The sequence below is a fragment of the Thalassophryne amazonica genome, chromosome 3 (assembly GCF_902500255.1).
Source record: "Thalassophryne amazonica chromosome 3, fThaAma1.1, whole genome shotgun sequence".
Taxonomy (NCBI): domain Eukaryota; kingdom Metazoa; phylum Chordata; class Actinopteri; order Batrachoidiformes; family Batrachoididae; genus Thalassophryne; species Thalassophryne amazonica.
Window position 1 is genome coordinate 9656174 of NC_047105.1, and position 17192 is coordinate 9673365.

At 41.0% G+C, this 17192-nt stretch overlaps 1 protein-coding gene across 2 annotated transcripts in view; it reads right to left on the reverse strand.

Annotated features, from left to right (window-relative positions):
- Positions 1-852: 852 nt before the first annotated feature.
- Positions 853-17192, reverse strand: part of LOC117506135 (SAM pointed domain-containing Ets transcription factor) — a 21137-nt gene continuing 4797 nt past the window's right edge. The window contains exons 2-6 of one of the 2 annotated variants that reach the window (XM_034165648.1): positions 7516-7948; positions 6690-6887; positions 6530-6577; positions 2797-2931; positions 853-1031 (exon numbers count right to left, since the gene is read on the reverse strand). In XM_034165648.1, the coding sequence (XP_034021539.1) occupies positions 853-1031; positions 2797-2931; positions 6530-6577; positions 6690-6887; positions 7516-7939 (984 nt within the window). In that variant the 5' untranslated portion in view covers positions 7940-7948. Of the gene's footprint in view, positions 1032-2796; positions 2956-6529; positions 6578-6689; positions 6888-7515; positions 7949-17192 lie in introns of both variants that reach the window. The other variant, XM_034165642.1, reaches the window with a different exon arrangement.

A 17192-nucleotide genomic window follows, 5' to 3' on the forward strand; every position in this document is an offset into this window, starting at 1 on the left:
TCACAGACAAACGGACACATCTCTGGGTCAAAAACGCAGTTTAATGAGCCCTTTTTGAAATGTAGATATCATTGTCACTCAGGCAGACGGATGGACAGACAGACAATCTCCAAGTGACGGATGCCACAAAACGCGCCAGCAAACTTCAGAGACTACATGTTAAAAATGAAGAAGGGCTCCTCAACAGTTTGTCAAGATGCACCTTAAGAAAAACTAATGCTATCAACAACACAGTCACACCAGGATTTGAGGATCCATTGGATCACACAGTCACATGCAAAATCAACAGTCTTCTCAGTAAAATTCAAGTGAGATAAAAAAAAAAAAACGTGATTGCCTCTTGTCCTTGATGAGATGAAGCATGACTGTTTGTGTAAACAGCCAGGACCAAACCCAAAAAAGAAGCAAAACAATCCAAACCACTCTTCCAACAGAGGGTGCAGAACTGGCTCTTAGTCAAACACAGCCGGCACGCAGGCAGTGGTCAAAACGGGGGGAACTGAAAAGACAAAGCCAAGGCGCCTGCAGGGGATGGGTGTTTTCCTTGGAAAGAAATCAGGTGTAACTGTTTGATGTAGTGAGCGCAGGACAGCTGACAGAAGACAAACAGGCAGATCATGCAAATGATGAGGCAGTTCATTTATGTATCTTTTTTTTTCTTTTTGTGAACCTCATTCTGCAGCAGGAAATTGAAAAACTGGAAAAATCTTCCCATGCACAGATAAGCCTTCATACAGCAGCTATCACTTCTGCGTATACCACTGGGGTCGGTCAGTGCACATGCACTGGGGACTTCAAGTGTATAGAGACATAGTCTGTGCTTTTACTTTGAAGGGTTTGTTGGTTGCTCCTTCATACTGGATGAACAAACTGGTACACAAGTCTCTGAGACACGTCGGGCTTACGGATGATGCCCTTCTTGTAGTACTGACGTATGGAGCGGCTCAGCTTGTCGTAATTCATCGCAGGACGATTCTTCCTCAGTCCCCACAGTCTGGCCACGTGAGCCGAGTCTTCGATTTTGAAAATACCTGGTGAGAGTCAAAGGAGAAGTATAATGGCTCTCACAGTGCAACAGTTTGTGTGTTATCACAGACACACCTGTGAGGAACTCCTCCTGGTGGTAGCAGAGAGACCAACAAGACATACATCGAGCCCCCAGTGGTTGCAGATATTCAGGAAATGTGCTTTTTTTGGACAATAGTGACATCAGTTGATGACCCTTAGTGACATCATCATGACACCACAAATGACAAATGAACTGTAACCCTACTGGTTTTAGAGACATCCTGAAAAGTGTGTGTGTGTGTGTGTGTGTGTGTGTGTGTGTGTGTGTGTGTGTGTGTGTGTGTGTGTGTGTGTGTGTGTGTGTGTGTGTGTGTGTGTGTGTGTGTGTGTGTGTGTGTGTGTGTGTGTGTGTGTGTGTGTGTGTGTGTGTGTGTGAGAGAGAGAGAGAGAGAGAGAGAGGGAGAATTACAATTTCATGAGAATTTTATGACATCATGAAATGAAATTATGTCTCTTATATCTTTGAATACAAATAATTGACTGACTGGTAGTAGCTAGTGGTTTTCAGATGATTATTACAACATTTCATGATGCCTTTATGATATCATCATAATGTCAGTTACATAATTTGATTACAAATGATTTGGTGGTTGTTATATGCTGCATTTCATTTCTAATGCATTCTAACTCTGTTGGTTGTAGAGATATCCTGGAAAATCTGTTTTACCAACAAGTAGACATTGTTTCATGATGCCTTTATGACATCATCATAATGTCAGTTACATCATTTGATTACAAATGATTTGGTGGTTGTTATATGCTGCATTTCATTTCTAACTCATTCTAACTCTGTTGGTTGTAGAGATATCCTGGAAAATCTGTTTTTACCAACAGTTACATCATTTCATAATGTCACTCTTACCATTTGATTACAAATCACTCATGAATTGATGTATTGCTTGGCCCTTTGGTTGTAGTTATAACACGGAAAATGTGTTTTTTCCCTGACAACTATGAAATCACAATGTCACTTATACCATTTGATTACAAATGGTTTGCTGATTGATAGAAGCTGTATATCATCTCTTCAACCTCCATGATAATGGAAAAATCTTGAAAAGTGTTTTTTTTTCCTGAAAATTTTGACATAATTTCACAACATCTTTGTGACATCATCATAATGTCACTGATAGGAGTTGAGTGCAAATGATCTGATGGACATAAACTTTACATTGTGTCTCTAATACTTTTGGTTTTGGGGATAACGTGCAAAAGTGATTTTCAGACAATTAAGACATCATTTGAGAAATGACTTACTAATTAACATAAGCTTTACATTGCATTTCCAGCCCTACTGGTTACAGAGCTACATATCTAGGAAAATTTGTTTTTCAGACTATACTTTGACCTTCATCTTTGATCTTCTCCAGAAGTCACTTATCTGGAGACATTCATCCAAGGTATATTCCTACCAAGCTTGGTGAAAATCTGCTCACCCATTTATTTTGGACATTTTGGGCATGTTGGGCTTTAAATCCAGGAACCTCTAGCTCGAAGGAGAGAGTGCTGATTACTGCGCCACCATGTGGCCTCTTAATGCCAACACACTTATCAAAGAAATTAATAAAGAGAATTTGTGATAGAAACAAACCTGCTAATTTATGTTTTCTGAAACATTTGTGCCGTTTCCCCACCATGTAGTTCAGAATGTTGAAAAAAAAAAGAGAAATAGGTTAAGTCTTCTAGAATAGACTTTTGGTCGAACCCAGAAGACTCTGGACTAAATACCTTTTTCTTTATTGAGCCAGCGGATGCAGCGTCCATAGCTGTGCGGTTTGAGAAGAAGCTCCCTGAGAAACTGCCACAGATGAATCGGTTGTCCTGAACACGATGAATCTGCTTCTGACCAAAGCGCCTCTGTGCCTGCATGACAACCAATGTTTAGACCTTAGAGCCAAAAGCGAGATCAGGTAGGACAAGGAAAGTATTAATTAAAATAGTTTCTAATGTTTATGGAAAAGGTGCCAACTGGCCTACAGACAAGGGTACAAAAACCTCAAAAATGACGGTACATTTAAATTTTTTTCTTCATTTAAAGGTAGTCATTGCTTTTTTTTAGAACTAGAAGGCCAGTCAGAATGCTCTAAGAGTCATTTGTTTACATTTGCATTTCCCTTTTATCTCTTTTGTCACTGTAAGAGAATTATTCCTTTGATCCATTCTTAGATACTAATAACTAATCTTTGATCCTCATCACTGTTCCCTGATTGCTGACTTGTGTTTGTTCTTCATCATCTTTTATTTTAATGTTGATCTTTTATCCTGATCACCCAGTTTTGATCCTGATCTTTGATCTTTGTCAAGGGCATTGTATATTTGTGCCAGTTAGTCTATGCATCTTACATCGATCTTGCAATCAGGATCAAATTATGACTTTCAAGTAATCTTGGTGGTGCCCGGGGCTGGTAATCCCCAGCTTCAGAAAGTAAAAGTTCCACCATGTATTGCTTCCAGCTGTGCAACTAAAACACCTGCCTGAAGAGGTGAAGTAATTACAATTAGCTGGTTTTAATGGGCCCTGCAACAGACTGGCATCCTGTCCAGGGTGTAACCTGGACAGGACTACTGGGATAGGCTTCAGCCCCCCATGACCCTTGACTGAAGTAAGCAGGTATAGAAAATGGATAGATGAATGGTTTTAGTGAGTGGATGGAACAAATATGTGACAGGACTTTTACTTTGTGACGCCACAGTTTTCTGCTTCCAGGTAGGGCTTGTGACAAGAAAGATCTTTGATCTTATAATCAAGATCCAAAGGATAGAAGGAAGCAGATCACAATGTTTGATCCTTATTGCTGATCTTAGTTCTTGATTGCAGAAAAGATGATCATAAATTAAAGCAAGGGTCAGAACATAAAAAAAGCAGAATTCATACGCTGATCAGGATGAAAGGAAACAACATCAAAAATCAAAGGCAGGCTCATGATCAAAGGAATCATGATTAAAAGTAAGACCCACGCCTTGACTCAAGACTTTCTCTACCAAATTACTTTGAAAATCATTAATATCCCTTTAGGATATCCTGCTGATTACCTAGCTAACTAGCAAACTAACTAACTGATTGACTGACTGATAGACAAAAGGAAACTCAAACATATCCTACTTATTGGGGACAAAAATACACTGAAACAACAGCTTGAGTATCTCTAATTTCATGCACTGGTACTGCGCTTCAATGCATCTACGACACTGTAAAGCCAACTTGGGTCCTGGATGGCAACCACCCAGGTAGACAGTTCATCCTTACATCTCTAAAGTAACCAACTGTATGCCAGGTGAAACATGAGTGTCCCCTTGGGCTTCTCCAGCCACTGGGGTCCTCCTCATACTCCTCATCTTCATCTCCATTCCAGCAGGACTCAAAGACCATCTGAAGGAACCTGCTGCCAAAGACATCCAGTCATTGCCTTAGGTCACTGGTTAACACACAACCATACAGTAAGAGAGGTACCAGGACACCAAAGGCTTGGACCTTCAGCAACCTCCATAAGCTCTTTCCAGGTGTCTCTCAATCTCAAAAGCTGAGGACCCAGAGGCATGAATTTCATTGCCAAGATAAGTGAATGTCTCTACATGTACACATTCACCACACACTGATACACTTCTGATGAGTCCAGGAAGTCACTGAAAGACTGGATCTTAGTCTTAATACAGGACAATCGCAAACCCAGACACTCTGATTCCTCACTCAGTTTTTCAACTGCTGAGATCAGGGTATCCATTGATCCCGCAATGGTCACAGCATCGTCCATGAAGTTAAGGTCAGTCACGACACTGGCATGTGCACATCGCTTGGTGCACTGCTACCAATACACTGAGTAATTCAAACACTCAAACACAGGGAGAACATGAAAATTCCATCCAGAAAGGAACAGGCTGGAAGTGAACCTCGGATCTTCTGGCTGTGAGGCAACATTCATAATACATATACAAATGAGAAAAAGGTTCTTAAACAGGCAAGATGGAATTTTCAAAGACATCTAGTGGTACGTTTTCAGATTGCACCCCTTCCAATACCCTGCAATTCTGTTCTCGAGCAGAATGGAGGTTGGATCAGGCAGGAAAACACCTACAGTGAGGCAAATAAGTATTTGATACAAAAGAAAAACAGGCCTTAAAATTTGGTACAGAAACCTTTGCAGTTACAGAGATCAGATGTTTCCTGTAGTTCTTGACCATGTTTGCACATTGCAGCTGGGATTTTGGTCCACTCCTCCATACAGATCTTCTCTAGATCGTTCAGGTTTCGAGTTTCAGCTTCCTCCAAAGATTTTCTGTTGAGTTCAGGTCTGGAGACTGGCCAGGTCACTCCAGGACCTTGAAATGCTTCTTATGGAGCCCCCCCTTAGTTGCCCCGGCTGTGTGTTTGGGGTCATTGTCATGCTGGAAGACCCAGCCATGACCCATCTTCAATGCTCTTACTGAGGGAAGGAGGTTGTTTTCCAAAATCTCGCAAAACATGACCCCATCCGTCCTCCCTTCAATGCGGTGCAGCTGTTGTGATGTTTCCACCCCCATGCTTCATGGTTGGGATGGTTTTCTTGGGGTTGTTCTCATCTTCCAAACACAGTGAGTGGAGTTGACACCAAAAAGCTCTATTTTGGTCTCATCTGACCACATGACCTTCTCCCATGCCTCCTCTGGATCATTCAGATGGTCACTGGTGAACTTCAAATGGGCCTGGACATGTGCTGGTGTGAGCAGGGGGACCTTACTAATAATTACGCCATCAGTTGCTGCCTTCTCACTAAATTGCTTGCCTGTTGTCCTGTAGCCCATCCCAGTCCTTAGACAGCTCTTTGGTCTTGGCTATGGTGGACAGGCTGGAGTGTGATTGATTGAGTGTGTGAACAGGTGTCTTTTATACAGGTAACAAGTTCAAATAGGTGCAATTAATACAGGTAAAGAGTGCAGAATAAGAGGGCTTCTTAAAGAAAAATTAGCAGGCCTGTGAGAGACAGAATTCTTGATGGTTGGTAGGGGATCAAATACTTATTTCATGCAATAATATGCAAAGTAATTATTAAAAAAATCATACAAGGTGATTTTCTGGATGTTTTTTTTTTTTGATTCTCTCACAGTTGAAGTGTACCTATGATAAAATTACAGACCTCTCCATTCTGTGTAGGTGGAAAAAATTGCAAAATTGACAGTGGATCAAATATTTTTTTGCCCCACTGTATGATTACATAAGCTACATGCTTATACACTCTCCTGAGTGTGTTTCCTTGAAGAACAGTGGAACCAGCGAGGTTTTCGCAGTTAGCAACATGGACTCTGAGATTCGCAATCAAGCACATGAGCATGTGCTTGGAAAGGGAGGGGTGAGGTTCTGTTTTAGGTTTGTTTACACTTTGAAACCCTGTAAATTCCATCATGCCAATTTAACTATAAACATACTGTACACACAAAAGCATGAACATGTAAGTCTTAAATTTAAAAACAAAAAACACAAGCATACCAGTGGCTTTGGGATCTCCAGCTGAACATCTCTCCTTCATCCAGGCAGCTGAAGACACATGTAAATAGAGAGACTTATTTTGTAGGTGTTGTGATTACAAAAAAAAATTCATTTCAAAGAGCCAAAGCAGACATTAACACATTTCTTATCCCACACACACCTGACTTCCATATGTCTAGGTGTGCGTGCAGCGTGTCTCCGCATTGCGGCGAACGCTGGCGAAACTCTTCTTCACTCATGGCACACAGGTCCTTCCCTGTCAGCTCCTGGAAGGCTTTTCCTGCGTGGGGAAGCCTGTACAGATGTTCAGTCCACAGCAGCCACTTCTGGACATTTACTGTGTTCCACTCTATCGGGTCTGTGGAGATCAAAAGGCGAAAACAATGAGAAAACCTCCAGCTGCGTGTGCAGTGAAGTGAACCCATTCCAGTTAAATGCACCGTTTTAACAATGTCTTTTGCAGATTGATATGTCACTTTATTCTATTAAAACCACAAGCTAATCACACTTTCATGCCACCTCATTAAACAGACCGAGGATGCTGCAGGTTTATGACAGCGAGCAGCCTTTCAGTGCACCGCGCTGATGTTTGCTTTAGCAGGAGAGACCTCGCCCTTAAGACTGTGTACACGACTACTGGCAGGAAATAATCGTCGCTGTCAAAATCCAAGAGAACACATGCAAAGGTCAGGATTAAACAGATCCTGTAGCGCGCAAACACAGCTTTACGTCAGTGAAAATATAACTGAAGAGATCTGTCAACTGGTCGATCCACAGAAACATGTTGATTTTGAGAGCACATTCACTCAGCTTAAGCGTAGCTGAATGAATATATTTTTACTTGCAAATAAGAGGCAACACTTTAGGATTTTTTTTTCAAAGAAAAATGAATGTGCATGCTAAACGTCTGTTTCTTTGTCAGTTATACATCAGTCCCACCTATAATTATCCTCTGAGGTTTTGCAGGTGTTGATACAGCGGCGTACCTGGGGTGATATTGAGAAGTTTGCAGGCCGTTTCTATGTCCTTCAGCACCTCTCCCACCACCATGCTCTGCACCTGCTCCAGTGATCGCTCCTCCACCTGCCCCTCCAGCCCAGGACAGATCCCCTGTTCCTGGCTGTCGATGACGGGACACTGTTCAGGTTCCTTGTGTGGCTCCAGGCGAGCCATGGGTAAGGTCAAAGTCGGGGTCGCCTCGGAAACTTTCACTAGCCAGGTGGTGTCCTCGCTGAGCAGCATGTCGAAACAGGAGAGGTAAAGGCCGGACACACTCGGTTTGATGTCCACCATGTCCCAAAGCTCTCCAGAGCTGCTGCTTCGCTCCAGAAGGGCAAGAGACTCCTCTGTCATCCCCATCCGGGATCCATATATGGTAGATTCTGATAAACTCCCAACCGGATTCGACATAACTGGAATCTACAGAAAAAGGGCACAAGATTATACTCACTTTAACTATGTACAGGAGAAATCTCTGGTGCACACTGGCTCAAACTGTGTATTGAACGAGAAGGTCTGTCCAATAGGTAACACCCCCCTCACCCCCCCCCCGCCAAAACAAAAGAGTTATCTTTGGGTCTCAATCATTTTTCAGATCTAGATAGATAATAATATGTATTGTCCAATGCTGAGGTAAAGCTGTGCTAATTCAATCCATTCAATTGTTTTGTACAACACCCAATCACAACAAAAGTCACCCCAAGGTGCTACACACGAGCAGGGGTGCCGCCAGGGATTTTGGGCCCCATGAAAAGAAATATTAATTGTATTAGGGGCTTCTCTGGGCCCCTGTCAGTCATGGGCCCCTAGAATCCTCCTCCTTATTCTCCCCTTTTTGGCACCCCTGCACACAAATAAGGGTGAAATCTTACCCACCCTTCTGAGCAAACACATTTGCATCAATGGTAATGAAAAACTCTCTTTTGATTATATGTAGGAAGAAACCTCAAGCAGGCCAGACTCAGTGGGTGACCATCTGCTTTGGCCGCACTAACGAAAACATAATTAAAGGAAATGCTGCAGAGGGCAGATTCATACCCTGCATGCTCTGCACACCAAAATATAAATGTACAAATAAATATACATATTTCCATAATAGCAGTTATTAGTATGTATGATGTCATCATATGATTTCTGTGTGGCTTCATTATGAGGTCATTCATACCAATCAAACATAAATATTATGCTGATCAATATATGCTTTAGATCATCCATCTAGGCTTCGCGACCCCCCGCGGTCGGGTCCAGCCCGACATGTGACTCTGCCCGCACGTTCTTTCATTACAAAATGTCCGTTAACAATGGAATGTCCGAATAAACTCCTCATGCCGACTTCTTCTGAAAGTTCTCTGTTCTCTGACGACTTACTGGGTCAACAGAGCCTGAAATGTGGAAGTTTTCAACTTGAAACGGCGAGACGCTGCCACCTCGAAGCGCAGATCGCCATCAAGCGCTGTGGGCCGTCCTTAAAGCGACACTACCAGACCAAAATCTCTCATCAGCCGTTAAAATTTTTACCGAAAACCAGCTGAATTTATCGAATGGTGTCCACTCAGTTGTGCCTTAGAGCTTTTGAAAAAATTTTGATCAAACAAAGCAGCAGTCTCTGAGCCATTCCTAAACAATGAAAAATCGACGAGAGGGTGGGCCACTCCTCACTCAAAGACTGCCCACAGGCGAATGACGTAACCGACAGGCCTGAAAAAACTCTCACATGCCCACGAGGGTTCAAGCATGTCTGATGTAATCACATGTGATTCAAATCCATATGGTTTTTGAAAAAAATAATAAGTTCGGATACTTTTCTAATAGACCTCGTATTTGTCAAGGATCATGTGTTTGTCGGCGTGCCATGACATCCCCACATTAAACAAAACCATACACAGGCGTTTCTAGATGCACACCCACAAGTGCTCTGAATCGGCACAAAAGCAGCAGATGTGTGAAAAGCAGGAGGGTATTTGGTAGCTGCATCTGCGACCAAACAGTCCTATTTAGGATCTGCGCTTCTCGCCCTTAACAGGGACGGGGCTAGAAAAGGTGCTTTAACACCAATCAAGAGACAATCATCCTTGCCACTTGGGGATTGCCATGATGGTTACTGTCAGAATACAATGATGTAGTATCCTCTGCATTTAACCCATCTCCACAGTCCAGTACCTAGGCACCAAATCCAGATCTAGACACATTGCCACAAAAAGAGCATAAATTTATTGACTTTTGCCTTGGTGGTGGGAGGAAACCAGAGTACCCAGAAAAACCCATGCAGACATGGGAAAAAGAAAGAAAGGACCTGGACAGTGTTGGACCTTCTTGCGTTGAGGCTAGAGTAGGAACCACTACACCACCTACAGTATAGTGAACTCTATGTAAATGACATGCTGTCTCACAGGGTTTCCTGCTACATTCTTTATTACATTTATTATTAGTGTGTGGGTTTCCTCCAGGTACTCTAATTTCCTTCCACAATAATAATAATAATAATAATAATAATAAGAAGAAGAAGAAGAAGAAGAAGAAGAAAAACATGCTTATTTAGGGTCTGCTCTCTACAGCTGGAGTTGGTCCTCCGGCGCCAGACTGTGGCTGCTCACTGCTCCTAGTGGTTGGATTGTGTCTAACTGTAAGTAGGATGGTTAAATGCAGAGGACAAATGTCATTGTACATATGTATATGTACAGTTGACATTAAAGGCTCTATTCTATTCTATTTGCCAAAATACAGAGATGGGGCTTACAAGTGGGAGAAGTACCACTGAGATGAGGATGTGCGCCAAGTTTGAAGAAGATACATCAAACAGGAGCCAAGCAGGAATCCAAAAACTTGGTTTGGTTTGTTTTTTTAAAAAGTCTATTTTCTTTTTTGTTGTTGTCTATAGCAATAACTTTTTAAGGATCTGGTAGGGCCGTGGTGAAAAAGTAAGTATGCACTGTTCCAGCCTGAAGAAGACCACGCATCAAATCTTAGATTCATCAAAGGATCAAGACACAAAGAACAACTATTCCTTTATATAGATTTCTAACTTCTCACCTGCGTACATTAACAAGCTGAGTAAACATTTTCTATATCTATTTCCGTCCTTAAGAAAATTTTAAATTACGAGATCAGAGACAACTGACGTATGAAGTTTGGTTTCAACATGAGTCAAGTTGCGGTGAAATTGTTGAAATTTAAATTACCTTTTTCAGTAGTTTGCCTCTTGTTATTCTCTGGCTGCTACATAACGAAGTGTTTTATTGTCAGGAAAAATAAAAAGAAACCTCCATCAGATGCGCTGCAGGCGAGATTTCCTTGCATACTGCAGTCTGCAGGACTGAGGTGAAGGTCTATAAGAACCCAGAGGCTCAGGAAGATACTGACAATGTGACCCTGAGGGACGTTAACACATGGAGCTGCAAAGCATGGTGCAAAATGGATTTCACTGAGTCTCTTATTTGTGGGTCAACGGCCCAGAATGGCTGATATCTTGGGGGGTAGGTGACTTGTATTGAGGCCTGAAGCAGTTCCACCGCCTGCCTCGGCTTTCAAGGTGCCGTCTCTGCGGCACTCCGTCTCCACTGTCAGCTGGAGTTTTTAATCAAAGCAAAGATAGATAATGTGGAAGAGAACGCGAACAAAATCTGCCCTTACATCCACAAACAACCGGCTCGCCTGTTTTATGAAGCTGATAGGAGCGACGATCCAACACAGGCGCAGTTTTCCTGTCAGGAAATTGCAGCTATAAGTGCGCTCATTTATGATGGTCAGCTGTAGCTCCGGTGTTGTAATCTCAGGGGGAAATCGCATCTGGCATCCCGTAATGTCTACCTGCCACAGGTGGCATACGGGGAGGCACGCCGCTGTCACACACCGGGTTATCAGTCATTGAGACTGATGCCATGTAAAGCACATGTTCACGCAGGGTATAGTGGTTTTATTTGTCCAGAGACAAAGAAATTAAAGCCTCATAAAATGTCAAAGACGATAACCAGCACCCATAAAATATCAAAGACGATAACCAGCACCCATAAAAATCATCTGTGAGGGTGAAGTTTAGAATTCATACAGGGAGCTTCGGAAAGTTTGCACCTTTCTGGTTTTTCTTAAATATGGTGGCCATGAGAGGCAACACCTGCAAATATCAATTCAACAGGAGAAAATGCTTGCAAAGAGCAAACATATAACCAACAGTACATGCAACAATGTCTCCTGCAAATTCACCAAACCCACATTGCAAGTAAATGGACTCCATTTATATAGCGCTTTTCCATCTGCATCAGAAGCTCCAAACGCTTTACAATGATGCCTCACATTCACCCATTCACCCAAACACTTTTACACACCAATGCCAGGGTGCTCACTACACACTGGGAGCAACTAGGGGATTAAGGACCTTGCACAAGGGCCCTTAGTGATTTTCCGGTCTGGCTGGGGTTTGAACCGAGGATCCTCTGGTCTCAAGCCCAACGCTTAACCACTAGACCATTACCTCCCCTTTCAATCCCTCCTTTCACCAAGTGACCACAACACAGCAAACACAAAGAGGCTTCTTCTTGGAAGAGGAGTTTGTGTGCATGTGCTGCTGCAAACATTGTATTGCATTACAGGCAAGTGCAAAACACTGATTATTATCCAAAAAATGAGAGAAAAGCAACAAAACAGAATAGTTTCACGTGTGTTTTCTACACCTCATAACACAATAATATCCTAGATGTCTCTAAGCACGATTTCAAATATAACCACTTTTTCTGAATAAAAAATTCTGATGAGTAAAATTTGACAGCAGTGCACATTTTAAGATTTGTAAAATTTCAATTTACTGCTCTATACAAACTAGACAGGAATACTTTAGCAAGTGCAAAGCCTATTGCTTTGGCAATACTGTACGAGTGTGGAAAATATATTCTGCTTCAACACAGCAGCCTGGGTCTGACCTTGTATATGTTCAAGGTCACTCCACATCAAATTATAAACTGCACATTATAAACTCACATATGACTTCTGAGCCATATCTAACAGTAGCCACATGCCTATCTGGAGCACTTTAGCCTCGATAAACAATCAAAGCTGGAATGACCTTGATTGTGACCTTCAAGGTCACTCAAGGTCAAATACAACAGTATTTATTTTTTAAAGACAACATGTCACTTCCCATTCATGTCTAATAGTAATCATGGGTCAGTCACCTCTGATTCATGAGTTGCAAGGCTCAGAAAAATGTAGCCCTATCTATTTGCATTGGCCAAAAATTTTGTCTTTGCACTGTGACCTTGGCTTTTAACCCCTGAATCTGAAATATTAATGGGCTCATCCTTTGGTGGGACTTAACTACTGTCAAAATTTGGTTTAAATTCCTCAGTTAGTTTTTGAGATATTTTATCAAAACACACACAAAAATAATAAGCCCAACAATGGCATTTTTTCATTGTCAATACTGAAAGACTGTTAGACACAGGTTTTGGAAACTTGAGCCACAAAGATAGTTTGTCTGGATCACTTTTCTTGAAAACATAATCTTGCTCTTTTAATTTTGTATTCTCATTACTTTATTTTCAAACATAAAGTGCATACGTGAAATGGATTTTATGGACTTTATGAAGTTGCGCATCATTAAAAGTTGGAACTTATTTCCCCTGAAGCGAAATAAACCTATGTTTAAAGAACAGGACCCCCGCGCCCCGCCCCCGTCTCATCCATCATAAAACTTCCTTTGTAGTCCCCCTTTTTATCTCTAGATTTCTCGTAACCTGTACCTCACTCTCCTTTTCGCTCCATTGGGAGTCAGATGAAACGCCGCTGGTATCCCAGCCCGACTGTGGCGTGTCAACGCTGCTCTGTAACAGCTTGCGCTAAGCCCATTAGCAAAGCAAATTTAGCCTTATTACCTTTTTCCAAAAGGAAGAGTGAACAAAAGAAAAAGACACAAACACACACCCTGGGGAGACGGCTTAAGACTCTGACTGATCTCTAAATGAGTTTGGTCAAGACGCTGGTACTCATTTCAGACATATTAACACTCGCACCATTTACTCTCAAAATGACATGTGGGCAAAGGACGTCCGCCATGGGAACCACATTTTTTCAACACACTTATTCTCATTGAATAAAAACAGGAATTATTTGGTATCTTCTTTCCAGACTAAAGTGACCAAAGATCCATGCGTTGGGCTTTTACGAGGACGAAGTCACTTTAAAACTTTGGCTTCCACGGTGAAGAGTTAAAGGCAGGTTGCAATAAATGAAAAACTACAATGTGAAACATTTACAGGTGTTCATTAGAATAAAATATAGCATTCATAACTATTTGTCCAGTAGTGCATAATTACCTGCAACAACTAACAGATGTTTTCATATGTTTAGAATGAGCCCTTCCTATCCACATGGGAGCAGGGCCTTTATGGAAGCCGCCATGTTTATACTGTAGCCCAAAAGGGACATACTTACTCCTTTTGCATTGTGCATGGCGGTGGGAGGATTGATGAAAAAAAAAAAGAAGTTGAATCAGTTGTTGTTCGCCAATATACTTTTTACTGGTATAGCTAGCACAAGTTAACAAGTTTGAGAACCCTTGTATTTATGAAATGGAGGATCAAACATATTGATTATCACAAGAGGAGGCAAAGAAGCATGATCCGCCCTCGCCAAAGAAGAAAAAAAACGTAGGGAAACAAAATCGTGATCAGCGATGGCATAATGCAATCTGCAACCTCACCCCTAGATGACACTAAATCTTACGCACTGTAGCTTTAACCTTTTTAGGAGTCTCTAAAGTGTTTACGTAAAAGTTATTAAGTAGTGATTCCTTTCAGCAAGTAAATTCTAGTAAAAAATAATAATGTCAAATTTTTAAAAAAAATTGGTGGTGGGGGATGGGGAGCATCCCAAAATGTTGGCCAAGTGGTCAGAAAGCTGTTGTTTGAGTGCAGCATTGAAGGAGTGTGTACAGTCAGGCGTGACTGTTTGCCATGTGAGTGTAAAGGGGAGCTTTTTTCCCTTTCTTTTTTTTTTTTTAAACTCCCCCCTTGTTATTGTTTCTCATGGGAAACTTGGAGCCGCTCGGGAAGTCATTGTTCCACAACAGAGAGAGAAAGTTTCCAATATGAATAAGTGTTTTGAGCTGAACGTCACAATCTACAACGCGACTTTACTGCAGCTATACGAAGGATCAAACTGACCAGCTGCTCTCTTCACATTGTAAATTAGGTTTATGAAGGGGTTTTGTTTTTGTTTTAATAAATGTAATTGACGTGAGAACAATAAACAAAGTTGATATGATGCCAGCAATGTTATCAATTCTGTCTTCACGGAAAAAAAAGAAAAAAAAAGAAAAAAAAAGGATGATAATCAGGGGAATAGAACAGGTGATGTTCATCCAGGAAACAAAATCCTAATGTTTTATGTACTTTTATGAGTCTCAGTGTTGTGAGAATCAGTGTGAAAACCATATAATGACAATCAGGGGTGTCCTTATCTAATATTAGTTAGCTTATCTCAGGAAAGGCAGTTGTTAGCTTTAGCCAGCTAACGTTAGCTGTTTAAATTGTAACTAAGGCAAAAGTTAAAATGTACCAACATTCATCTATAGATGCGTAACACAAGCTAACGAAGATCCTCTGAAGGTATAGCATGAAGTAAGCTAGTCAGCGAGATTAACCGACTACAGTATCGTTTGTTTGCACCACACTTGAACAAGGAGTCTGGCAGGCAGACGTACGAAATGGTACGTTCCATTTTTCAGAGTGTTTGAAAATGCATTACAAGAATGTGGTATTTACAATTACAGCAAAGAATCATACATAATTTTTTTTTGGAATGACTAATCTCTTTTGGGGGGTGAGTACCCCCGATACTTCTGTGTCAAAAATGTACTTTTGGCCAAATTTCCCTTTCATTCTATGTCAAAAATAGTGCTACAACTAATTATTTTCACTGTGAATGTGCCCCCATTTCATTTACAGCAAATGTCAAACAGGTTTTCTGGTCATTTTGAGGTTTTATTGAATACATAGTAACGCTACGTGTGGAAAGAAAATGTGCAAAATTTACATTAAAACACTCTACTTCATCTGGTTGTGTTGAGCAATAAACTCAAATTAGAAAAGAATAAATGCCAATAATAAAAGCACATCATTATGAGTTTGCTATTTATTTGACTCCTATTTATCAGGTGTCATTTACAGATCATCACAACTCACCCTACTTGTAAAACACCATAATTTCACTTCATTACATGTCTATCCGTGCTACACCTGTGCAGTTTGGATTAACTGCCACACTGTTAGATGTTGGCTCCCCGAGTGCACCGCCAGCCTGGTTTGACAGGTACATGTCCAAACTTGAAACCATTACAAACACTTTGGTATTGGCCCAAATTATTTCAGCAGAGGCCTTGTATTTGTAGTTAATGATGTAGATGAAATGCAACATGATTGGGTTCAAGACTAGACCATGAGACTGGACATGTCGTGTTGACATGAGGAGAAATAAACACCTCATTTGTTTAATCAGCAATAGCAAAGATCATAAGATTCTGAGGACTCATGTTGGAACCCGGGGAACACTAAGAAAATGCTTCATGGGGCTAGTTGGCGTAAATTAAGTTGTTGAGCAGTTTCAGCATCAAAAAATTTGTTTTTTGCATGTTCACATCTTAGTAAGTTGTTAACGTACAAGTTGGTACAAAATTGTTTATACTGAAAAAAAAAAAAAAAAAAAACTCAACCCAGCAATAGTTGGACATAGGTTTGTGATAGTTTTAAAGTAAACGATTTGATTGTTAAGCTGGAACTACAACCCCTGGCAAAAATTATGGAATCACTGGCCTCGGAGGATGTTCATTCAGTTGTTTAATTTTGTAGAAAAAAAGCAGATCACAGACATGACACAAAACTAAAGTCATTTCAAATGGCAACTATCTGGCTTTAAGAAACACTATAAGAAATCAAGAAAAAAAGATTGTGGCAGTCAGTAACGGTTACTTTTTTAGACCAAGCAGAGGGAAAAAAAATATGGAATCACTCAATTCTGAGGAAAAAATTATGGAATCATGAAAAACAAAAGAACACTCCAACACATCACTAGTATTTTGTTGCACCACCTCTGGCTTTTATAACAGCTTGCAGTCTCTGAGGCATGGACTTAATGAGTGACAAACAGTACTCTTCATCTATCTGGCTCCAACTTTCTCTGATTGCTGTTGCCAGATCAGCTTTGCAGGTTGGAGTCTTGTCATGGACCATTTTCTTCAACTTCCACCAAAGATTTTCAATTGGATTAAGATCCGGACTATTTGCAGGCCATGACATTGACCCTATGTGTCTTTTTGCAAGGAATGTTTTCACAGTTTTTGCTCTATGGCAAGATGCATTATCATCTTGAAAAATGATTTCAACATCCCCAAACATCCTTACAATGATGTAATGACAGCCATCTCCCCAGTGCCTTTACCTGACATGCAGCCCCATATCATCAATGACTGTGGAAATTTACATGTTCTCTTCAGGCAGTCATCTTTATAAATCTCATTGGAACGGCACCAAACAAAAGTTCCAGCATCATCACCTTGCCCAATGCAGATTCGCGATTCATCACTGAATATGACTTTCATCCAGTCATCCACAGTCCACAATTGCTTTTCCTTAGCCTATTGTAACCTTGTTTTTTAGTGTTTATGTGTTAATGATGG